Genomic DNA, 25576 nt, shown 5'->3' with positions numbered 1-25576 from the left:
ATCTCAATACCAGTAGTGGGGGGAAGTATTTACCCACAAAATTCTCTCTCTCTCTCTCTCTCTCTCTCTCTCTCTCTCTCTCTCACACACATACACACACACACACACACACACACAAACACATGAACGCGTGACAGAGAGCAGAGGAAACTACAGAAACATTACAAAAGTCCGTCCGGGTTTTGATTCAGTGTCAGGTTGTTTTTGAATTACAGATGGATGAAATGCTAACTTTTATCGTCCACATATTAACAGTCGGTGCTGTTGGGTCTCAGCTGACGGGTGAGTACCAACTTTATTCAGTCTGCTTTCTCCAAGACGAGACGCGTGTGTTTCTACAGCACCCTCCTAACCTGCAGTCGTTTACAGCGTTTTACAAAAGAGAAGATACAGACACGAGAGAGCTGAAATAAACCAGACGTCATTAAACATGACTCAAAAATAAAAACACAGGAACATTCCTGAGAATGAGGCCTTCATGCTCTTAATTACAGTGTTATTACAAATATTTAAATAGAATTAAAAAAGACATGAAATTAAAATGAGAAACACCTAAGAGTGGAGTGCTGCAGCTGGAGATTTTACAGATGGAGAGTTGGTGCTGGTCGTCTGCGTTGCGTGGCGTAGAGTGACGACTTATGGGCCCCATCCAGCCCTTGGACAGTACAAATTCAGGAAATTTAAGGTGGACGGGGACAGAATAGAACAGTGAATTTCAGGTGGAATTTATTTTAAGGTGCAAGACTAAGTATAATTGTAATCATTTAACAGTGCTCATTTATTTAATGTGAGGGCTTTTTTAAAATCAGAGTCTAAATTAAACGGCTGTATTTTTAAGGTGTCTTGTTTTTTAAGGTGGAATATTTATTAAGGTGGTGGTCAAAATATATTGTCCTTTTAATCTGCCAATATTTAAGTACAGTATTGGAATTATTGTTCTACAAATTTAACCTCATAGCTATTTAGTAAAATATAAGCTACTGTAACAATGCTAGCAATATGTGCCAAATTCAGAGTTCTATCATAAATCTCCCCCCTCTAGTTTTCTTTGTAGTTCTCCTTCTGTCTGCGAGACTTTCTCTTCTTGTGTGTGGTGTGTCCTTCCTGTGACGTGGAGGTCACTCTGTCCAGTCCGAGGGTTAGTCCTGGACAAACAAACAGAGGAAAACGTAAATAGAAGGGAATGAGTGTGAAACAGAGCTGAGGAGAGGACCAGAGGAAGCCGGACCGTACCTGACCCTCGATGTTATAACTGACCACAGGGTGAGAGCTGACCGGAGTGAACCTCTGACCGATTTGTTTTCGTTTGTAGTAGATGAGTCCGGTGAAGGTCAGGAGACCCCCCAGCAGCAGCACCGCGGTTCCCACCGCCACTTTGTCTCTGTCTGACTCCGACAGGCTCTCTGTCACAGGACACAGCAGGAGGACACACGTTACGGTCATGTACACTGACTGGACACGCCCCTGGGTCGTCTCAGACTTTCTCTGCATCTGTCACTGTGGCGGAACAGTGCTTTACTAAATGTGTTATAAAGGTGTCATGAGCTCCCTGTGGATAGCTATAGTAGTTATTCAGTTTATAACAGTTTACATGTTGTAATAAAGCTGTAATGAGCTGACAATGCCGCTCTTCTCAGTGGATAATGTTTATAAGGGTGTGTAGATGTAGTAATAAAGGTGTAATAAGCTCACGGTGGCCCTGTGTCCAGTTGAACAGCGCAGGCCGGGGGAAGCTGGGATGCTCCACTCTGCAGGTGATGCTTTGTCCTGGTTTGAGGGCAATGTCCAGCTGGGAGTGGACCTGGTAAAGCCAGTCTCCGTCGGCCATTTCCTGCGTGGACACCACATCCTGAGTCACTTCCTGTCCATCCTGGAGCCAGGTGAGAGTGATGCCTGATGGGTAAAATCCGTACGCACTGCACATCAACATCAACAGACCCTCGCCTTTCACTGACCTCAGAGACTTCACCTTCACCTCCGGCTGAACTGCAGCAGGACAGAGAGAGCAGGGTTTAATCACACACACACACACACACACACAGAGAGTCTGTACTGGTCTCTACTGGACTCTACTGGAATCACAAGAGTGATTCTCTAACCCCTTTGGAAACCACAACAACGGCGGCGGTAACGTTAAGCGGTGTTTACTCATGGTGTATTGGCGTGTTGTTGTTGTTTGGGACTGAACACAGCTCCGTCGTCAGTTCAGACAGATCAGTAGAGTTTGTTCCTTCCTTGTTGCAGCGTCCAGCTCTCGCTGGATTCTTTCGTCGGCCACCGATCCAAGGAGCGTTTGAACCTCTTCAAAAGACCACAGCGTCATTTTCCGAGCTGCCGTCGTGAGTCGGATAAAAACAAACGTGATCTCTGCTGCAGCTGGAGATTTTACAGATGGAGAGTTGGTGCTGGTCGTCTGCGTTGCGTGGCGTAGAGTGATGACTCTCTCTGGACAATCAGCACTCTGCAAGGTTTACACGCCACGGTTTAGTCCCTCCTCGGCTCGCTCTTGTAGTGGATGATGGATCCAGATCAAGAAATTAAAAAAACGCTAGGATCCAAACTTTCTTTTATCAAGACCTCAAATTCCACAGAATGTGTGTGTGCTAGCAGCCACGCACACCCCTGGCGTGGAATGTTTAATGACTATAAAACCCCCTTCTTCAGGACTCTGACATGCTCAGAGGCGGATCCAGACCCAACACTAAGTGGTTTCCCAATTTTATGACTCCATTAAGCCTAAAAGACCAATCAGAGCCTTGGAGACCTGGATTAAAGAACTCACCTGAGAACCCTTGAACCCAAGCGTTTATTACCCTCCAGCGTAGGACTGTCGAATCTTATCGCAAGATCGGCAGATGGCCCCGAGGACTGCCTAATGGTGACCTCTCAACCCGAGTTCAAGCCAGACAAACAGCATGGACCAACAGTGCCCCCAAGTGGACGTTTGCGAAATCATATGCCACCCTAATCATTTTTTCTCTCTCCCTCTAACAGAGAATTATCTCGGATGCATATGTTTCTGCTGAATCTAAGCATGTATTATGTAATGTGTTATTAATTTTATCCTTTGTTATTCTCAGGTGACTGTCTACTAACTAATCGAGTGACGTGAATTAATGTTTTAATCACGAAGAAAGATTCCTGTCTCAATTTAGAAGAATGTTAATTAATCTCTAACATCTAGAACCGTTGGTAATATACTCAACATATATATATATATATATATAGTGATAATATACTCCAGTATACTCATTATGTTATATCCAAGTATATGCGAAATATTAATTCTAGTATGTTCTATTTTCACCAAACCATAAGTGATTTTTATTTCTCTGGAACTTGAAACGGTCATGTGGACTCCCCAAACCCAGGAACCAATCAGAGAACGGCGACCTCCCAAGTGGACATGACCGTGCCACCTATGAAAAAGGAGTCGCTCAGTTCTCAGCTCTGCTTTTTGTTTCACTCTGCTTCTTAGATTCTCCGCTTTTTTCTTCTACGCTGACGGAGCCAACTCTCCCAAAAGACTCTTAAAAGACCCATCTTCATGTGCCAGGGGATGCCTTGTGTCAGTTAGCATTGCAATACAGAATTAAAACAGTAGAAAGGTCGATTAGCTCTGTCAGTAACTTTCAACTTATCTTTTATTTTGTGTTTGCCGTTTTTGTAGCCCAATCAAAGTTTAATTTTATGACTGATCAAAGCAGGTGAAACTTATTTTGGCCAGAATAAGAGCCACTGCTGAAATTAGTTGGAAATTTGAAATTAGTTTTTTACTTCTGAGGACATTGCTTCTGTGAATTAAGGAAACAGAGAGCTTTTATTCTGACGCCTCTTCCTTCTGGAAGTGAATCCCAATCAGGACAGCGAGCCAGAGGACATTTTCAACTGACATCACAACACTCTGAGGGCGCCTGAAGCGGCCTGCCTCGTAAGTGACGACTCCTATGCTAACCCAGCCTCAACACTCCCACTAAGAGAACGGCAGGGGCCAGGCTGGGCCTCTCTACTGTCACCTCAATGCCCTGCTGTACCCATCGATTGGTTGAGTTGCGACAAGAGTAAGCAAGCATCAATTCTTCATTTTTAGAAGCTGATGTCTAATGAAGTTTCTTGATAAATTTCCACACTAATTAAATCATTTAACAACACATATTATTCCCAAGTCATATAGCCTAGCCAATTATTAAATTCGAACTGCTTTCACCTGTGTTGATTCCATGAAATTTTGATGATTATGCCATGTTTATCAACTGATTATCATTCCTCTTAATAAAGTATTTCTATTATTGGAAATAATACAGTGTGTGGAGTCTATTCCTAAGAGCCTGAAAATCCCGAAAGCTCACCCCTAGCGTTGATAGTATTTCAATCTCTGATAGATGATTAATATTGTTGTTATCTAAATAACAATAATAATAATTATAAGTGATAATCACCATTAAACATAACTAATTCAAATACTGTTACTATGCTACACTCTGAACCACGAGAGAACAGCCACTAAACAAAAACCCACTTCCAGAACCAGGACCTGGTGGAGGAGGGAACAGAGTAGAGCCCAGTAGAGTAGAGGAGAGACCCTTCAGTGGAGTAGATTTAAGGTGGTTTCATTGGGTTAGGGAGGTTCTGATTGGTGTGAACAGTGTAAATGTGAGGAGTGTGTGGTTCTGACCTGTTTTGTCCACAACTGAGAAGGATTGTGCGTACTCTCTGCAGTCAGAGATGATTTTATCCGCCTCTGATCGGAGCCAGTCGCTCTTATTGTTCAGATCTCTGGCCCATTTTTCTCCGTACGCGCTGTTGGCCGTGAACCTGTTCTCTGTGCTGTTGTATTTCAGGAACGTGTTTTTGTTGTAAATCAGCTCTAAAAGAACTTCAATGTTCTCCAGAGAACCGAGAGTCCGGCACCCCACAGAATAAAAGACATAGTGGCCTTCAACTGCACAGAAACAAAGAGGAGTTCATTAGCGTTCGTACACAACCAGCTGAAACACACTGACCCCTAGTGGCCGGGATGTGGTACTAACTCTGTACTCTATTTATCTATTTATTTGTACTCTGTACTCTGGAGCAGAAGTTAGTACAGTATTAATATACAATAATGAAAAAATAATAATAAATAATCCACATATGTTTATTAACTTCTGTTACAGAGCGCCCCCTACAGGACCAACCCCTGTGTTGTAGCAGTTAAAAAATAAGGAAACTCTCAGTTAAAACTGAACAAAGAAAACAGCGACAGGAACTGAACTGAACAGAATGAGATGAGATTATGTTTAGACAGTGACACTCTCTCTCTCTCTCTCTCTCTCCCTCACACACACACACACACACACACACACACACACACATACTGTAAAGTGTTTCTTACCTGCTGCTGGTAGTACCGAGAAGAACACACTCAGCTGAAGAACCTTAAACATCATTAAACCTTCAGCTCTGCACCTGTGTGTGTGTGTGTGTGTGAGAGAGAGAGAGAGAGAGAGAGCGTGTGAAGTAGATTTAAGGTGGTCTGGTTCTAACCCTGATTGTATGTAAAGAGGTATTAAGGCGGTGTGTCTCGTCACGCTCCAGTTCTTTATCTGTTTACAAAGAGAAGAGGGAAATTTCCACAGAGTTTAAAAAACCTGCTTTCATTCTCTCTTCCCCTCCCCCAGCACACACACACACACATACTCTCTCTTTCACAAAATCTGTTCTGATACAGCTTTATTGACACTGTGTGAGTGACTGGGTGAATAAAAGGGTGAGTGTCTGGGTGAGTTTGTGACTGACAGAGTGCATGTGTGAGTGACAGGGTTAGTGTGTGAGTGTGTGGGTGACAGGGTGAGTGTGTGCGTGACTGGGTGAGTGTGCGCATGACTGGGTGAGTGTGTGAGTGAAAGGGTGAGTGTGTGAGTGATAGGGTGCATGTGTGAGTGCCAGGGTGAGTGTGAGAGTGAAAGGGTGAGTGACAGGGTGCCTGTGTGAATGACAGGGTGAGTGTGTGACTGATAGTGTGAGTGTGTGAGTGACATGGTGAGTGTGTGAGTGACAGGGCGAGTGTGTGAGTGATTGGTAAACCTAGAGTCGCACTGTGACCCTGATTATGATTAAGTACTTGCAGGAGATGAATGAATGAATGACTGTAAACTGTTTTTTATCAACTTCCATTTCATAAAACACAGTGAGCGCATGAGATTTAACCCTTTAGGGTCAGTGCTGTGTGTTAAAGCCATTCTTGAGATTCCTGTTTCACCAAAGACCCTGAGGCAACGTGTGGAGCTCCACACACACTCCTTCATCATCACCTGTACCCGTTTAGAAGAAGCTGGTTTGATCACTCTGGTTTTCCTGTTACTTGTTTCTACTGTTATCTCTATACTTATTTCTGTTTTTACAACTTACTAACCATCCATAGATCTATTTTATAGATTGTCTCCGCAGGAATATTTATTACAGAGGCACTAAAACTGCCACCGGCCCCTGGAGTAACGTTTCTGCTGTAAGTTCCTAAAATCAACCAAACCGCCGGCAGTAACAGTAAGCTGTTTATCAGGAGCCAGAGCGCCGGATACTAGTGGCAACCTTAGACTAGCAGTTAAAAAATGAGGAAACTGAAACAAAGTGAACTTTTGTTCAGTAAAACTGAACAAAGAAAACAGCGACAGGAACTAAACTGAACAGAATGAGATTTTGTTTAGACAGTGACACACACTCTCTCTCTCTCAGACACACACACACACACACACACACACACACACACTGTAAAGTGTTTCTTACCTACTGCTGGTCGAACCGAGAAGAACACACTCAGCTGAAGAACCTTAAACATCATTAAACCTTCAGCTCTGCGCCTGTGTGTGTGTGTGTGTGTGTTAGCTAATAGAAGATATTCATGGATAATCATTCATGTAGGGGCCAATGATATTCATCTGCGGCGGTCTGAGGTAACTAAGGGTAATATTAGAGAGGTGATTAAATTGGCCCAGACGATGTCTGATGCCGTAATCTGCTCTGGTCCCATCCCAATGTGGTGCGGCGCTTAAGTTTACAGCATTAAACTGCTGGTTATGTTTCGAGGGCAAGCCTGGTCTTATAGGTAGGGATGGTATTCACCCCAGGAGGGAGGGTGCTGCCTTACTTTCTTGCAGCATAGCACAAAGTCTTTTAGTTAGTCAGCAGAGTAGTGTAGACAGCTGCTGACAATCCAGAGCCAGGACCAGGCTGCAGACAGACAGGCTAAACCGTCTGCGAACTGCCTTGAGACATCACCTAGGTTCAACTGTATTGAGTGTGTCTTTCCCCCGAATTAAATTTTAAAGTAGAAAAACAAAATCAGCCTGTTTCAGCAACCTAATCAATATTAAATCATAAACATATGATAGCAGCAACACCTCAGAACTAAAATTTGGGTTACTCAACATAAGATCACTAAACACAAAAGCATCGTAAATGATATCATAAGTGATCATAAATTCAGCGTTTTCTGCCTCACAGAAATGTGGGTTAGACCAAATGAATATTCAGCATTAAATGAAGCCACCCCCCTAGACTATACAGTGGAACCTCTACTAATGAACGCCTATACTAACAAACTTTCCAAGATACGAACCGGGCATTTGAATATATTTTGCCTCCGCCAACAAACCATGACTCTAGAAACGAACCTGAGCCTCCTCCGAGCCGGCAGCTGGAAATGGCCAGCATTAGTGTAAATAGCAGACATCGAAATTTGTGCTAAGTTAAGCCGTATCTATGCTTCGTCTCCCGACATTCACCCGCCTACTCTCCGTTATTCCACCCATCCTCCACCTCCTGTCATACAGCCAGTGCCTGTGTTACTCCTCCAGCCAATCGTCACATCTTCAAGGTAGCAATATGTAACCACTTAAAACTTTATATCTTTTTTATTACTGTTACCACTGTATTTCTCTTTTATTTTTAGTAATGCTACATGTATTTTTTTTACTAATTTGAAAGTTTTGTGAGCGGCACGGTGGCACAGCAGGTAGTATCATAGTCAAACAGCTCCAGGGACCTGCATGTGGTGTGTTCTCCGCGTGGGTTTCCTCTGGGTACTCCGGTTTTCTCCCACAGTCCAAAACTGTTGATAGGTGGATTGGCGACTCAAAATTGTCCGTAGGTTTGAGTGTGTGAGTGTATGTGTCTGTGTTGCCCTGTGAAGGACTGGCACACCCTCCAGGTTGTATTCCTGCCTTGCGCCCAATGATTCCAGGTAGGCTCTGGACCCTGAACTGGATAAGGAGTTACAGATAATGAATGAATGAATGGATTAAAGTGTTGTAAACATATATCAGTGCAAAAAGGGTGACTTTCGGGTTGGGTTGGAATGCATTAATTGCTTTTCCATTATTTTAAGTGGGGAAAATGGACTCAAGAAATGAACTTTTCTACTTACGAACCGGGTCATGGAATGGATCGAGTTTGTAGGTAGAGGATCCACTGTAAGTATGTACATAGCCCAAGATTGTCAGGCAAAGGAGGTGGAGTATGTGTAATTTACCAAAAGACCCTAGAAATTAATCTTAAACAATGTGACACCTTCACTTCTTTTGAGGTTCTCTCCTTAGAGAGTATAGAAATGCCCTCACTAAAGCTCGCTCAGCATATCTGGCCTCGCTGATCTCCAATAATAAAAATAATCAGAGAGTACTGTTTAGTGTGTTTTCCAGAACTACAAAAAATCAAGCAGGTTCTGAACAACTAATTCCAGCAACTCTCACCAGTAAAGATTTTATGGAATTTTTTAATAATAAAATTGAGAATATTAGACAACAAACACAAGCCTCAGTATTAAATCCGACCTGGCTGCCACCCGATGTGAATGATATAAAACATAATGTAATTGTAAAAGAAAGACTTGAAACTTTTTACCCACTCCCACAGTTAGAACTAAAGATTATCACCTCCGCAAACTGTACAACTTACACACTTGATGCAATTCCCACAAAATTACTCAAATAATTTACTACCAGCTATTATCAATCCTCTTTTAACTATAGTAAACTCATCCCTTATCCTGGGCTATGTACCCAAAGTACCCAAACTAGCAGTTATTAAACTCATGATCAAGAAACCAAATCTTGATGCTAGTACACTGTCTAATTACAGGCCTATTTCTAATCTGTGATTTCTATCCAAGATCTTAGAAAAAGCCACAATTTAAACAACTTAGTTCATATCTACATAAAAACCATATATATGAAAAATTCCAATCTGGATTCAGGCCACATCATAGTACAGAGACAGCTCTAGTCAAGATAACAAATGACCTTCTTGCCTCTGATCAAGGCCATGAGTCCCTGTTGGAGTCCCTTGACCTCAGTGCAGCCTTCGATACGATAGACCACAATTTTCTTCTAGAAAGGTTAGAAAACATGGTTGGATTCACAGGCACAGCCCTATTATGGTTCAAATCTTACTTAACGGAACATTACCAATTAAAAAAAGTAAACAGTTTAAATTCAAATTATTCTAAAGTAAGATTTGGAATTCTGCAAGGCTCTATTTTAGGACCATTATTATTTACATTATACATGTAACCACTAGGCACAATTTTAAGAAACCATGCCATTAACTTTCACCGTTACGCAGACGATATGCAATTGTATATTCCAGCAAAGCCCAATGGCAAACACAGATTAAAGAAAATAGAGGACTGTGTAAAAGACATGAAAGGCTGGATTTTGTGTAACTTCCTACTTCTAAACAACAACAAAACAGAGGTCCTGCTTTTGAGTCCAATGGTGGCAAGAAATAAATGATCAGATTTCATTTGAAATCTCGCGGACTTTCCAGTTAAACCTGGTTCAGCAGCAAAAAATGTTGGTGTCATAATTGACCCAGTTTTATCATTTGATAAGCACATAGGCAGTAATCACTAGGATAGCTTTTTTACATCTTCGCAATATTGCTAAGATTAGAAATGCCTTATTCTTGCAGGAGCAGACACATTAGTATATGCCTTTATTACTTCAAGGCTTGACTACTGTTACGCACTACTGCCTTTTCTTATAAAGCCTCCCAACTCTGGAATGTTCTTCCAGAAAATGTTCCGGACTCAGACACAGACGCAATCTTCAAATCAACTGGCAAAATCACTTTTCACCCTCTTTCCTTCTAAACATCATATCGGACGCATATGTGTCATTGTTTCTAAACATGTATTATGCAATGTGTTATTAATGTTATCCTCTGTTATTCTCAGGTGACTGTCTACTAACTAACCGAGTCATGTGAATTACTGTTTCAATCATGAGGAAAAAATTTAGTCTCAATTTAGAAAGATGAATTAATCTCCAACATCTAGAATAGTTGGTAATGTACTCTCTCTCTATATATATATTTTTTTTTTTGATAAAAATAATCCAGTATGCTCATTATGCTATATTCAAGTATGTATGAAGTATTTTTTATTCATTGAGGTTATATATTCACCAAAAAAAATTGTGATCTCTCTGTTCCCTGAAACTGGAGACAGTCACGTGAACCCCAGACCCAGGAACCAGTCAGAGGGCAAAAACCTCCCAAATGGGTGTGACTGCGCCACCTATGAAAAAGGGAGCCGCAAACTCTCTTGGCTCTCTTCACATTTCTCTGGTACTTTTTCTTCTCGTATGGTTCTCGTACGCTTCTGACGCTCTCCCTATGATTCATTTTAAGTTTAATTTTATGACTGATCAAAGCAGGTGAAACTTATTTTGGCCAGAATAAGGGCCACCACTGAAATAGAGTGAAAATCGTAAAATAAGTATTAGCTAATTAATTTGAAAAATAGCTTCTGAAGATCGGAGGAAAACAGCAAACTTTTATTCTGACACCCTTTCTTCTGGAGGAGACTCCCACTCAGGACAGCGAGCCAGAGGAAATACTTCAACTGACGTCACCACTCTCTGAGGGCACCTGAAGCGAAGTCTGCCTCGCAAGTGACAACACCTACGCTGACCCAGCCTCAATTCTCCCAAGAAAAAGAACTGCCAAAGCCAGGCTGGACCTTTCTCCAATCACCTCAAAGCGCTGCTGTACCCATCGTGTGGTTGAATCATGAAAGAGAGTAAACTAAATTCCTCATCTTCAGAGCTGATGTCGAATTAAGTCTCTTGATAAATTTCTACACTAAATAAATCATTTAGCAACACCTTATTCCCAAGTCATATAGCCTAGCCAATTATTATATTCGAACTTGTTTCACCTGTGTTGATTCCGTGAGATTTTGATGATTGTGCTATGTTTATCAACCTATTATCATTTCTTTTAATAAAGGCTTTCTATTATCTGAAATAATACAGCGTGTGGAGTTTGTTCCTTAAGAGTCTGAAAATCATTCCCTAGCATTGACAGTAGTTCAATCTCTAATAAATTATTAATAATTTTGTCATTTAATTCAGTAATAATAATAATAATTATCAGAAGTGATAATCACCATTAAACATAACCAACACAAATACTGTTACCCTGCTACATATATACATTTTTTATTACATTTTTTGGCGCCCAACGTGGGGCTCGAGAAAGACTCTTATGAATGAACTGTACACACTGAGAAATAATCTCAGCTTGGGTTAGAGAAATCCTTTCCGCTGTTTATGTTGCTGAATAACGATTGAGATTCAAAGCTTGATGTGGGCAATTTTGTGTTGTTTGTGTGTTACTGTTGAAAATCTGTTCTGTGGTATATACCGTCGAAAATAAGCTTGTTTGGTTTTTGAAGTGCGCGGCTCTGCGCCATTTTGCATGCATAAACTGTATAAGGCCTCAGCATCCCCATTGCACGTATTCCGCGGTGGGTTATTGCTACGGTTTGACCCTTGGCTGCGAAATCCGGCATGAAGGACCACCGAACCGAACTCCTCCGCTCGTTTTAAAACTGGGTCGCTCCCAGCGTTAATAACAAATTGCATGCTAGGCAATTGGAGGTTCCTAAAGAAAACAGTCACAAAAAATACGGCCTGTGTGTCCTGTGTATAGAGCGGTCTGCGCTCTTCAGCTTTTTCCTGGTGGACTGAACGCGAATTCAGGAAACGAACCACAACCAATAATACTGAAAGACCAGCCAGGACTGCTAATCACTAATTGTCACGAAAAAGAACTGCCGGAGCCAGGCTGGACCTTTCTCCAATCACCTCAAAGCGCTGCTGTACCCATCGAGTGGTTGAATCGTGAAAGAGAGTAAGCTAAATTCCTCATCTTCAGAGCTGATGTCGAATTAAGTCTCTTGATAAATTTCTACACTAATTAAATCATTTAGCAACACCTTATTCCCAAGTCATATAGCCTAGCCAATTATTAAATTCGAACTGGTTTCACCTGCGTTGATTCTGTGAGATTTTGATGATTGTGCTATGTTTATCAACCTATTATCATTTCTTTTAATAAAGGCTTTCTATTATCTGAAATAATACAGTGTGTGGAGTTTGTTCCTTAAGAGTCAGAAAATCCTGAGAACTCATTCCCTAGCATTGACAGTATTTCAATCTCTAATAAATTATTAATAGTTTTGTCATTTAATTCAGTAATAATAATAATTATTATTAGAAGTGATAATCACCATTAAACATAATCAACTCAAATACTGTTACTCCGCTACACCACCGTCTACTGTCCTCACTTTCTGTGAGGGGCTTTTAGTGGAGGACGTCTGCTCCCATTCACCATCTATTGTCCTCACTTTCTGTGAGGGTCTTTTTGAGGAGGACGTCTGCTTCCATTTACTTCAACTACCCACTGTCCCCCACCGTCTACTGTCCTCACGTTCTGTGAGGGGCTTTTAGAGGAGGATGTCTGCTTCCATTCACCTCCACTGTCCACTGTCCCCCACCGTCTACTGTCCTCACTTTCTGTAAGGGGCTTTTTGAGGAGGACATCTGCTTCCATTTACTTCAACTACCCACTGTCCCCCACCGTCTACTGTCCTCACGTTCTGTGAGGGGCTTTTAGAGGAGGATGTCTGCTTCCATTCACCTCCACTACCCACTGTCCCCCACCGTCTACTGTCCTCACTTTCTGTGAGGGGCTTTTAGAGGAGGATGTCTGCTTCCATACACCTCCACTGTCCACTATCCCCCACCGTCTACTGTCCTCACTTTCTGTGAGGGGCTTTTAGAGGAGGACGTCTGCTTCCATTTACTTCCACTACCCACTGTCCCCCACCGTCTACTGTCCTCACTTTCTGTGAGGGGCTTTTAGAGGAGGACGTCTGCTTCCATTCATCTCCACTGTCCACTGTTCCCCACTGTCTACTGTCCTCTGCTCTGACTCTCTATGTATTGTGTCGAGTTGAATATTGTGGAGTAACTTTGGGAAACTGTAGGAATTTCCTTTTTCACACAGACAATAGAAAAAAGTCTTTGGATCTGAAAGTGAAACCAAGCTCATTTATTTAAGAGATAATCCCCAGCATCTCAATACCAGTAGTAGGAGGAAGTATTTACCCACAAAATTCTCTCTCTCTCTCTCTCTCCCTCTCTCTCACACACACACACATGCATACACACACACATACACACATTCTCACACACACACACAAACGCATGAACGCGTGACAGAGAGCAGAGGAAACTACAGAAACATTACAAAAGTCCGTCCGGGTTTTGATTTAGTGTCAGTTTGTTTATGAATGACAGATGGATGAAATGCTAACTTTAATCGTCCACATATTAACAGTCGGTGCTGTTGGGTCTCAGCTGACTGGTGAGTACCGACTTTATTCAGTCTGCTTTCTCCAAGACGAGACACGTGTGTTTCTACAGCACCCTCCTACACTGCAGTCATTTACAGCGTTTTACAAAAGAGGAGATACAGACGAGAGAGAGCTGAAATAAACCAGACGTCATTAAACATGACTCAAAAATAAACACAGGAACATTCCTGAGAATGAGGCCTTCACGCTCTTAATTACAGTGTTATTACAAATATTTAAATAGAATTAAAAAAGACATGAAATTAAAGTGAGAAACACCTAAGAGTGAAGTGCGGTGAAATATTATTGAAAATAAAACCTGACGTCAGAAGAGGAGCAGAATCTGAGCTGGTTTTATCCTGTGTTTTCTGACTGTGGGGGTCTTGTTTCTCAGTGTGTGTGTTGGTGGCCTCCAGAGTAATGTGCATTATTGTGCTGGTCCTCAGGATTTCACCGGTTCGGTCTGATTCAGGGGTGTGACGAGAGCAGCTATGATTTCTCTGCGGTGTTTGACGGAGAGAAGCTGGTGTATTATGACTATGTGGAGGAGAGGACGGTCTCTGCGCTGCCAGAGTTTGCAGATCCCGCCATCATTCCAGATTTCAGTAAAGAAGCTAAAAGATGGCAGAACACGTGTAAACAGCTGCTAGACATTGTAAACCAGGGCTGCGAGAACCCTCCGGAGGAACTCGGTAAGATCTGTCAGACAATGGCCTCCAGAGCAGCGCACTACTTTAATCCTCTTACAGCTCTAAGATACTGTTTGGTAGCAGTCTTGCCCAGGGGACTCTTATTTTGTAATACATATATCTGAGCAAGGAATGCAGAAAGGTTTCACACACTCACCCAGTCACTCACATACTCACACAGTCACTCGCACACTCACCCAGTCACACACTCACCCAGTCACTCACAAACAGATGTGTTTTTCTAATGAGACATTCTGAGGACAGTCCAGAGTCTGATGAGTTTATTATAATAATGTGTTGATTGTTTAGAGTCTGATTGTGTATAATGACGGTCTCTGTCTGTGAGGCAGAAGCTCCGTGGGTGTCCCTCTACTCGAAGATGGAGGTGAAGCTGAGGGTCAGTAACTCTCTGGTGTGTCGGGCGAGTTCCTTCTTCCCGCAGCCGGTCACTGTTTTCTGGACAAAGAACAATCTGAACGTGACGGAGGGCGTGAGCCTGGGCCCCTACTATCAGAACTCAGACGGGACGCTGAGCGTGTTCTCCACCCTCGGCTTCACTCCGGAACTGGGAGACATCTACAGCTGCACCGTGGAGCACCGCGCCCTGGAGGGCCCACAGACTCGGATATGGGGTGAGTACCGTCGGGGGGGTCACAGGGATGAACAGAATCAAAATAATCCAGGATTAACCCCCCACATTAAGCTCTAATCTAACACACTGTTACCTTTAGAGTACAGAGATATCAGTAATAACCACCAATGTTTTACACGTCCCACACCCTTCATCATCCTGGAGATATTAGAACTCCCAGCTTTTCCACTGCAGGGTACCTGCTCCACACGGCTCTACTCGCTTTGTCCCCCACTGTTAACCCCTCAAGCCCCGAAATGTATCGGGTGTTGTCTCTAAACCCCGTCATGAGTCGGATAAAAACAAACGTGATATCTGCTGCAGCTGGAGATTTTACAGATGGAGAGTTGGTGCTGGTCGTCTGCGTTGCGTGGCGTAGAGTGACGACTCTCTCTGGGCAATCAGCGCTCTGCAAGGTTTACACTCCACGGTTTAGTCCCTACTCGACTCGCTCTGACCCACGAGAGAACAGCCACTAAACAAGAACCCGCTTCCAGAACCTGATTCACTTGGTGGAGGAGAGTAGGGACCCTGCAGTGGAAATAAACAAATCAAAAACTACAGCAACCTCCCTGATAATCTATTTACATCTTTATTTCTCATCTGTCTTTGTGTGTGTGTGTGTGTGTTTGTGCAGAAGTAGACACGGAGGTGGAGGAGCCGAGTGTGTTTGCCACAGTGCTGTGTGTGGTAGAGTTGTGTCTTGGCATTTCTGGAATAATTGCTGGAGTCGTTCTCATCATCAAAGGAAAGCAGACACTGAACTCTTAATTTAATTTTATTCTATGAACATCATTCTCTGGGTGTGTCTCAGAAAGTGGGGGTCACTAAAGGGCCTTCTTAGAGACAATGTTTATTTCTGTGAAATAAAAACTGTTTGATTTCTCTGTATCTCCCCAGTCTTCTCACGTGGGGAATAATTAGATCTTAATTAGGAATCTATTATGGAATCTATTTTAGCGCCACTTTGTGGCCATTTAATGTAATTTCAGAACTCGAACTTTGTTGTTCTTTCTCATGTCAATGGTTGTGTGTTTGACCTTTATATTTTATTACACTGTGTATTCATAGATCTGTGTTTACTGAAGGAATGTGAAGGTCTTGATTTTAAAAGAAGGCAGAGACCTACAATGGAAATAAACTCCAAAATCTGTTTCTAGGGTTTAATCAGTAAAAGTGTCAAAATATTAAAGTGAAAATACATTACATACTGTATGGAACTGTATTAATTAAATATTAAACTTGTTTATTTGTTAATTAAACTGTTAATTATTATTAAACATTGAACTGGAAATACATTTCCTCATAGGGTTTTCAAGTTAAAGTCACTAAATTTCACAGGATCGTAGAACCAATAGCCATTAACATTGCATGTGCTTTTAGGAGGGATCCAAATCAAATGGGAATTTTTTCCATAGGAATGCATTTTTAGGAAATTCAAACTGTTCTAACTTTGTCAATTTTCATACTATAACCATGGGATTCCAGATGATGATACCTGATTATCCTACGAATTCCCCCATAGAAACGCATTACGGAATGTTCAGATGATGATGTCACAATGGGCCCCTCCCCCACACACCAGGAAGAGAATGCACACGGCCCCCTTTCTCTCCCTCAGTCCTGCAGTGCTGTCTGTACCTGGAGGAGCTTATGGGCCCCATCCAGCCCTTGGACAGTACAAATCCAGGAAATTTAAGGTGGACGGGGACAGAATAGAACAGTGAATTTCAGGTGGAATTTATTTTAAGGTGCAAGACTAAGTATAATTGCAATCATTTAACAGTGCTCATTTATTTAATCTGAGGGCTTCTTTAAAGTCAAAGTTTAAATTAAATGGCTGTAATTTTAAGGTGTCTTGTTTTTTAAGGTGGAATATTTATTAAGGTGGTGGTCAAAATATATTGTCTGTTTAATCTGCCAATATTTAAGTACAGTATTGGAATTATTGCTTTACAAATTTAACCTCATAGCTATTTAGTAAAATGTAAGCTAATGTAACAATGCTAGCAATATGTGACAAGCCAAATTCAGAGTTCTATCATGAATTTCCCCCCTCTAGTTTTCTTTGTAGTTCTCCTTCTGTCTGTGAGAGTTTCTCTTCTTGTGTGTGGTGTGTCCTTCCTGTGACGTGGCGGTCACTCTGTCCAGTCCGAGGGTTAGTCCTGGACAAACAAACAGAGGAAAACGTAAATAGAAGGGAATGAGTGTGAAACAGAGCTGAGGAGAGGACCAGAGGAAGCCGGACTGTACCTGACCCTCGATGTTATAACTGACCACAGGGTGAGAGCTGACCGGAGTGAATCTCTGACCGATTTGTTTTCGTTTGTAGTAGATGAGTCCGGTGAAGGTCAGGAGACCCCCCAACAGCGCCCCCATGGCTCCCACCGCCACTTTGTCTCTGTCCGATAGGCTCTCTGTCACAGGACACATCAGGAGGACACACGTTACGGTCATGTACACTGACTGCACATGCCCCTGGGCCGTCTCAGGCTTTCTCTGGATCTGTCACTGTGGCAGAACAGTGCTTTAATAAATGTGTTATAAAGGTGTCATGAGCTCCCTGTGGATAGCTATAGTAGTTATTCAGTTTATAACAGTTTACATGTTGTAATAAAGCTGTAATGAGCTGACAATGTTTCTCTCCTCAGTGGATGATGATTTTAAGGGTGTGTAGATGTAGTAATAAAGGTGTAATAAGCTCACGGTGGCCCTGTGTCCAGTTGAACAGCGCAGGCCGGGGGAAGCTGGGATGCTCCACTCTGCAGGTGATGCTTTGTCCTGGTTTGAGGGCAATGTCCAGCTGGGAGTGGACCTGGTAAAGCCAGTCTCCGTCAGCCATTTCCTGCGTGGACACCACATCCTGAGTCACTTCCTGTCCATCCTGGAGCCAGGTGAGAGTGATGCGTGATGGGTAAAATCCGTATGCACTGCACATCAACATCGACAGACCCTCGCCTTTCACTGACCTCAGAGATTTCATCGTCACCTCCGGCTGAACTGCAGCAGGACAGAGAGAGCAGGGTTTAATCACACACACACACACACACACACACACACACACACAGTCTCTACTGGACTCTACTGGGATCACAAGAGTTATTCTCTAACCCTGTCTCCAAGGGGAACAGCTTTGGAAACCACAACCACGGCAGTGGTACCATTAAGCGGTGTTTACTCATGGTGTATTGGCGTGTTGTTGTTGTTTGGGACTGAACACAGCTCCGTCATCAGTTCAGACAGATCAGTACAGTTTGTTCCTTCCTTGTTGCAGCGTCCAGCTCTCGCTGGATTCTTTCGTCGGCCACTGATCCAAGGAGCGTTTGAACCTCTTCAAAAGACCACGGCGTCATTTTGCGAGCTGCCGTCGTGAGTCGGATAAAAACAAACGTGATCTCTGCTGCAGCTGGAGATTTTACAGATGGAGAGTTGGTGCTGGTCGTCTGCGTCGCGTGGCGTAGAGTGACGACTCTCTCTGGACGATCAGCGCTCTGCAAGGTTTACACGCCATGGTTTAGTCCCTACTCGACTCGCTCTGAACCACGAGAGAACAGCCACAAAACAAGAACCCTGTAACAATTACCCTAAACGATATTGTTAGAATGTTTGCTACAAAAAATATATGAGGGGGATACCACATGGGACTGCATAAATGCTACAGTGTTAAATGAAGACAAGGTAGCTGAAATGAGACCTTTTATCTATTATAGAATTTACTAATTATTATACTCATTAACAACATTAATAATAAGCAAAAATATATATATATTCATATAGCATCAACATACAACAAAAAAACCTATACAAAACCAACCAATCAATCAAACAAACCAAAAGAAAAAACCCACAAACAAATAACCCCTCAAAACACAGTCCTTTGTCTTTGTCCTTCCTTTTTCCTTTTTTTTATCCTATAGGAACATGGGCTTAGTGGTAGATCCTTAATGGAAAAGAAGATAATTAGTCCCACCAGTTGTATTGCAGTCCAGAAAGGATGAGCAGCAGGTGGAAGATATAGACTTGAAGGAACTTGGGTACGGCAAAACCTCCAAGCAGTTTCTCAAATCCCAGCCATCCGCACATTAAGAACCTCCTTAATGAGCCTGAAACTCAAACTTTCTCACAAGGAGGTTTTTCCAAGCAGAGATTACATGTGCCTGTAGGTCAACTCTCTAACTCTTACCTGGCTTCCACTATTTATACCCCTAGACATGTTAACCTCCCTCCTGCCCCTAGAGGATAGGAGGAGGTATACCATATTTAGTGACCAGGTTGGTTACATACCCCTCCCCCCAAGAGTTGACCCAGCCTGACCATAGTACCACTTGAGGTGTTCTATATGGACGGTGTCGACCTGTTTGGGATTATTAAGGTAAGTTACATGGTAGTTTACTGGATTGAGTTGTTTTACGATTTTGGCTGGACCTTTCCATTTTTCCACTAGTTTGGCTGAAAACCCAGAACTGGCTCGAAATAAAGGATGGGACCTCACCCAGACCAGTTCATCCTCACTGAACTCCTCTTTCTTACTGTGACGGTTGTAATATTTGGCCTGTTTATTCTGAGCTCGTTCCATTTTCGCTCGTACTTGCTGAAACAGTTTTTGTTGCCTTTGGATGACTTTGTAGGCGGCCTCTTCAGGGTCAAGTGGCTGGCTCAAAAGTCTTTCCAATGGTCCCTTGAGCTTCCTCCCTAATGCCACCTCAGCTGGAGTGAACCCAGTGCTCTCCTGCCATGCAGTATTAATAGCAAACCGAAACTCAGGGAGCCACTGGTCCCATCGTCGGTGCTTATCCCGTACGAAGGATGCGAGCATGGTTTTGAGGGTCCGATTGATACGCTCAGTCAGGTTGGTTTGGGGGTGATAGGCTGTGGTGAGTTTCTGCACTACGCCCCATTGCTGACAGGTGGTATGGAGCAGGTGGGAGGTGAATTGAGCTCCTTGATCGGAAACCAGATAGGCAGGTGTACCCCACCGGGTTAAGATCTCATCACTCAAGATTCGGGTGATTTGGGGTGCCTTAGCCACTCGGATAGGGAAAAACTCAACCCATTTGCTACAGTAGTCCACCACAACCAAGAGGTGTTCATTCTGCCGTAGGCTCTTGGGTAGAGGGCCCATGAGATCTACACCCAACATATATCCCGGCTCGACGACAGGAGTGGGCTGTAACAATCTGCTAAGCTTGGAGATGCGTGGTTTGTACTTTTGGCAAATCTCGCAACCACGACAATAGGCCCATACCTCCTTCCGAATGGAAGGCCAATATGCTACCTGTAAAAGCCGTAGAAGTGTCTTTAGTTGCCCCAAATATCCACCCAATGGGTTGTCATGGGCGTATTGAAGGAAAGCCCTCCTGAACTTGTTTGGGACCACCACTTGCCAGGTTTGACCCTGATGTTGCTTGGGCACCTCCCTGAATAAAACACCATTCTTAAATACAAAACGGATCCGGTCTTGCCTCCCCTGTGGGTTTTTTGCCTCGTCTCGTAGTGGCTGGAGAGAATCATCTGTTTCTTGTTCCCTAGTGAGGTCTGTCCAATCTACTGGCAAGTCTTCCACCACTGCTCCAGCTACCTGGTAAATGGCTACCATCCCCTCCACCTGACCAGTGTGGATGCGAGAGAGGGTATCTGGTACCATGTTGCACCTTCCTTTTCGGTAGCGGACAGTAAAGTCAAAACCTTGCAGATGTATGGCCCACCAGGTCAATCTTGATGATGGTTTAGGGTGGTTAAAAACCCAAGTGAGTGTGGCATGGTCGGTGATCACTTGGAAGTGTCGTCCCTCTAGGTACACCCTCCATTTTTCAACAGCCCACACCACTGCCAGGCATTCCTTTTCTGCAGTGGAGTAATGTTTTTCAGCCCCTCACAGGAGTCTTGAGGCATAAGCAATGACATGCTCTTGCTCATCTATGTCTTGAGAGAGTACAACACCAAGTCCCTCCTCACTTGCATCCGTCTGAATTTGGAAGGATTTACTGAAGTCTGGGGAGATCAGGACTGGGGCAGTGATCAAGGCTTGCTTGATGTCCTCAAAAGCTCTTGAGCATTCTTCCGTCCATATCCAGGTAGCATTCTTTTCTTCAGGGCATTGAGGGCCTCTCTTTCAGTGAAACATGGAATGAACTGGTGGTACCACCCTGCCATCCCCAAAAACCTCTGCACCTCTTTGACAGATTGAGGTTGGGGAAAATCCTTCACTGCCTCCACCTTGCTGGGTTCTGTACTTATGCCCTCCTTAGAGACCACATGACCAAGAAAAGTGAGGGAGGTTTGCAGGAGGTTGCACTTCTTCAGGTTTAATGTCAGTCCCGCTCGATGGAGACGCTCCAACACTTCTCGGAGATGGTGAAAATGTTGCTGGGCCGAAGAGGAATAGACTACAATATCGTCTATGTAGACAAAACACGTTTTCCCCTTCAGGTCTCTTAGAACGATCTCCATCAGCCGTTGAAATGTTGCTGCAGCATTTTTGAGGCCAAAGGGAAGAACCAAGAATTCATACAACCCTTCGCATGTGACAAACGCAGATTTCTGGATACTGTCCCTCTCCAGGTTGACCTGCCAGTACCCACTCTTAAGGTCAAGGGTGCTGAAAATGGTTGCTCCATGAAGGGACTCCAAAATCTCCAGTACCTGAGGCATCGGACACCCATCAAGGTGGGTTTTGATGTTCAGTCGCCGGTAGTCCACACAGAATCTTGTGCCTCTATCCTTCTTAGGCACAAGGACCACCGGAGCAGCCCACGGGGAAGTGGATGGTCAGATTATGCCTTTTCTTATCATATCTTTTATTTCCCCTTTGATTATCTGTTGTTTCTCCATCAAAACTCTGCAAGGCCTTTGGCGGACAGGGAGTTCCTCAGTGGTGGTGATACGGTGAAGAACTTCTGACGTTCGCCCTAGTTTGGTGGAGCATAGAGATGGCAATTGGTGTAACAGTTTTGCTAGTTGTTGCTTGAGATCATCGGAAACGTCAGCTTTCGCTACTAGACTTTCTACTTGCCGTTGTAACTCGTCATCAGGGGCTTCTTTAATGGGCTCAGCGATGTAGAGGTGCACGCTGGCTATACGTGGTGGTGACATCTTGCTGTCCATGTCCGCCCTGTAGAATCTGGTTGGGAAGCCCCCTGGCAAGCAGTACATGGTGTCTTGAAAATTGATGTTGAGGCCAAATGATCTAAGCCAGCAATAAGTGGAAATGCCAAATCCCCATAACCCATAATGTAAAATGGGTGGTGCTTGCAGTGGGTATGCAACTGACAATCTAATTCTACTAGACCTTTGGCAGCTCTGGCCTGACCATCAGCAAGGAGGAAATTTTTCCCCACACAAGGCCTCCAAACCTCCTTCTTCTCTTTCAGTACTTCCCACAGAGACTCTTGCATCATAGAATATGTGCTGCCAGTGTCCACTACGGCGGAGAACCCTCGACCTTTGATGAAGAGTGGTAGTGTCAGCATCCCAATGGGAGGTGGAGCAGGTTGGAATACACTCACGTGAGCAGGGTCCTGAGCTGAGCCTTTTCGGCTGGTCTTAGAAGCCTGAAGTCTACTCCCTGCAGTGTCCTGCTGGACCTGATTCCAGTAACTCTTTGCAGCAGACAGGTCCCTCTCCACCAGTGTTCCAATTCTCACTAGATCATCCACCGTCTTGACCGTCCCTCTCAGTAGGCTTGCAAGCCTAGGGTTAGGCTTCCTCAGTCTGAGTTCCTCAGAATAGCCTGGAGTAGGTCCCTCTCAGTCATGTCCTCCCTCCATTTTAAGCATAGAGCTCGGTACTGGAAAGCAAAGTCTCTGATACTCTCATGGGGTCCTTGTCTCCGGTCTCTCAACCGATGCTCCGCCTCTGCTTGATAGTTCTTGGACAAGAATGAGCAAAGAAAGATCGATTTGAATTGGGTCCAGGTTTTGACCGCCTTCTATTCTGCCTTCCACCAGTCCTTAGCTGTACCTGATAGAACAGAAGTGAGGGCTGCTAGTATCTCTAGGTCATTCAGGGGTCGGACAGCCAGGAACTCCTCACACTTCTCAATGAAAGCTAAGGGGTCTTGCTCTTCATCAAGACCTCCATATCTTGGGAATTCCAGTTTGATGGGGGGGCTCAATGGTGTAGCAGTCAAACTGTCACCAGTGGAGCTTGGTTGGGCCTGTTGATCTCTTATAGTACGTACCCTGTTGTGAGTTGACAGGAAGGGAGTGGAGGTTACAGGCAGTAGGGTTTAAAACCTCTTCTCCAGTTGTTTGTCTCTTCGGTTAAAACAGTCTAGCACTGTCTTTCCCAGTTCCATTACCTCAAGGTCTATCACTTCCTTGAGTCTCTCATTTTGTCTCTGCAGTAGGTATGTGAGTCGTTCTTCAATTATTCTGTCATTCTGTTCCAGCTCCTCTTTTACAGTCCTCAGTGCCTCTTTAAGTGCCCTGGCATCACCTAAGCAACTTTGTTGCTCTTGCAGCTTAGTTTCTAGGGAGCAAATCCTCTCCTCCATGATCTGAAGTTGGTCTGCTAGGCTGTCCTCTGGCAGTGGAGTTGGAGAGGGCAGTGGCCAGTCAGGTGCTTCTTCTTGGCCAACCGAACTCCTATCATCTTCCTCCTCCTTAGATGCAATGTACAGGTGACTCAAGGTATCAATGATCTCACTGACTGCATCCCGACGTGTGACAAATGGTCCAGCCATGAAATCTAGTGGGGGTGAGGCTCCAACCTCCATCTCAGTTGGATAGTTGTAACACAAGACACAGTTATGAACACAGATAGCAATAACAGCTAGAATCCCGAAGGTCCCTGTTCGGGCGCCACTATGTAACAATTACCCTAAACGATATTGTTAGAATGTTTGCTACAAAAAATATATGAGGGGGATACCACATGGGACTGCATAAATGCTACAGTGTTAAATGAAGACAAGGTAGCTGAAATGAGACCTTTTATCTATTATAGTATTTACTAATTATTATACTCATTAACAACATTAATAATAAGCAAAAAAATTTATATATTCATATAGCATCAACATACAACAACAAAAAAAACCTATACAAAACCAACCAATCAATCAAACAAACCCAAAGAAAAAACCCACAAACAAATAACCCCTCAAACACAGTCCTTTGTCTTTGTCCTTCCTTTTTCCTTTTTATTTTATCCTATAGGAACATGGGCTTAGTGGTAGATCCTTAATGGAAAAGAAGATAATTAGTCCCACCAGTTGTATTGCAGTCCAGAAAGGATGAGCAGCAGGTGGAAGATATAGACTTGAAGGAACTTGGGTACGGCAAAACCTCCAAGCAGTTTCTCAAATCCCAGCCATCCGCACATTAAGAACCTCCTTAATGAGCCTGAAACTCAAACTTTCTCACAAGGAGGTTTTTCCAAGCAGAGAGTACATGTGCCTGTAGGTCAACTCTCTAACTCTTACCTGGCTTCCCCTATTTATACCCCTAGACATGTTAACCTCCCTCCTGCCCCTAGAGGATAGGAGGAGGTATACCATATTTAGTGACCAGGTTGGTTACAACCCGCTTCCAGAACCAGGACCTGATTCACCTGGTGGAGGAGGGAACAGAGTAGAGCCCAGTAGAGTAGAGGAGAGACCCTGCAGTGGAGTAGATTTAAGGTGGTTTCAGTGGGTTAGGGAGGTTCTGATTGGTGTGAACAGTGTAAATGCAAGGAGTGTGTGGTTCTGACCTGTTTTGTTCAGAGCTGTCATGATTGTTCTGTACTTTCTGCAGTAGGAGATGATTTTATCCGCCTCTGATAGGAGCCAGTCGCTCTGATTGTTCAGTTCTCTGGCCCATTTTTCTCCGTACGCGCTGTTGGCCGTGACCCTGTTCTCTGTGCTGTTGTATTTCAGGGACACGTCTTTGTTGTAAATCACTTCTGAAAGAACCTCAATGTTCTCCAGAGAACCGAGGGTCTGGCACTCCACAGAATAAAAGACATAGTGGCCTTGGACTGCACAGAAACAAAGAGGAGTTCATTAGTGTTCGTACACAACCAGCTGAAACACACTGACTCCTAGTGGCCAGGATGTGGTACTAACTCTGTACTAAATCTATTTATAAAAGTCCTTCCCCCTGAGGGGGACCCACTCTCTGGAGCAGAAGTTAGTTCAGAATTAATATACAATAATGAACAAATAATAATAAATAATCCACATATGTTTCTTAACTTCTGTTACAGAGCGGTGCCCTGGCGCCCCCTACAGGACCAACCCCTGTGTTGTAGCAGTTAAAAAATAAGGAAACTCTCTGTTAAAACTGAACAAAGAAAACAGCGACAGGAACTGAACTGAACAGAATGAGATGAAATAATGTTTAGACAGTGACACTCTCTCTCTCTCTCTCTCTCTCTCTCTCACACACACACACACACACACACACACACACACACACACAGTAAAGTGTTTCTTACCTGCTGCTGGTAGAACCGAGAAGAACACACTCAGCTGAAGGACCTTAAACATCATTAAACCTTCAGCTCTGCGCCTGTGTGTGTGTGTGTGAGAGAGAGAGAGAGAGAGGGAGAGAGAGAGCGTGTGTGAAGTAGATTTAAGGTGGTCTGATT

The 25576-nt window shown here is 43.6% G+C and overlaps 3 protein-coding genes across 4 annotated transcripts; 1 reads left to right on the top strand and 2 right to left on the bottom strand.

Moving 5' to 3' along the window:
- Positions 1-16160, top strand: LOC136665573 (H-2 class II histocompatibility antigen, A-U alpha chain-like). 2 transcript variants are annotated; one of them, XM_066643217.1, is made up of 4 exons: positions 1-282; positions 14131-14376; positions 14724-15005; positions 15642-16160. In XM_066643217.1, the coding sequence occupies exons 1-4, from the start codon at positions 216-218 to the stop codon at positions 15773-15775; spliced, it is 729 nt and encodes a 242-aa protein (XP_066499314.1). In that variant the 5' UTR covers positions 1-215; the 3' UTR covers positions 15776-16160. The 2 variants fall into 2 exon arrangements, with proteins under 2 accessions (XP_066499314.1, XP_066499313.1); XM_066643216.1 differs by lacking the exon at positions 1-282 and adding an exon at positions 13556-13695.
- LOC136665570 (rano class II histocompatibility antigen, A beta chain-like) lies at positions 218-5446 on the bottom strand. Its single transcript, XM_066643210.1, has 5 exons — positions 5375-5446; positions 4676-4942; positions 1693-1986; positions 1234-1403; positions 218-1145 (listed from the first exon to the last, which is right to left on the bottom strand). Exons 1-5 carry the CDS (start codon positions 5427-5429, stop codon positions 1140-1142), a joined length of 792 nt encoding a protein of 263 aa, XP_066499307.1. The 5' UTR covers positions 5430-5446; the 3' UTR covers positions 218-1139.
- Positions 16161-25528, bottom strand: LOC136665571 (H-2 class II histocompatibility antigen, E-S beta chain-like). Its single transcript, XM_066643211.1, has 5 exons — positions 25424-25528; positions 24698-24964; positions 17711-18004; positions 17258-17421; positions 16161-17169 (listed from the first exon to the last, which is right to left on the bottom strand). Exons 1-5 carry the CDS (start codon positions 25476-25478, stop codon positions 17164-17166), a joined length of 786 nt encoding a protein of 261 aa, XP_066499308.1. The 5' UTR covers positions 25479-25528; the 3' UTR covers positions 16161-17163.
- Between the last annotated feature and the right edge of the window lie 48 nt (positions 25529-25576).

Source organism: Hoplias malabaricus, chromosome 14 (assembly GCF_029633855.1).
Source record: "Hoplias malabaricus isolate fHopMal1 chromosome 14, fHopMal1.hap1, whole genome shotgun sequence".
NCBI classification, from domain to species: domain Eukaryota; kingdom Metazoa; phylum Chordata; class Actinopteri; order Characiformes; family Erythrinidae; genus Hoplias; species Hoplias malabaricus.
This window is presented reverse-complemented; position numbering and strand designations above follow the sequence as displayed.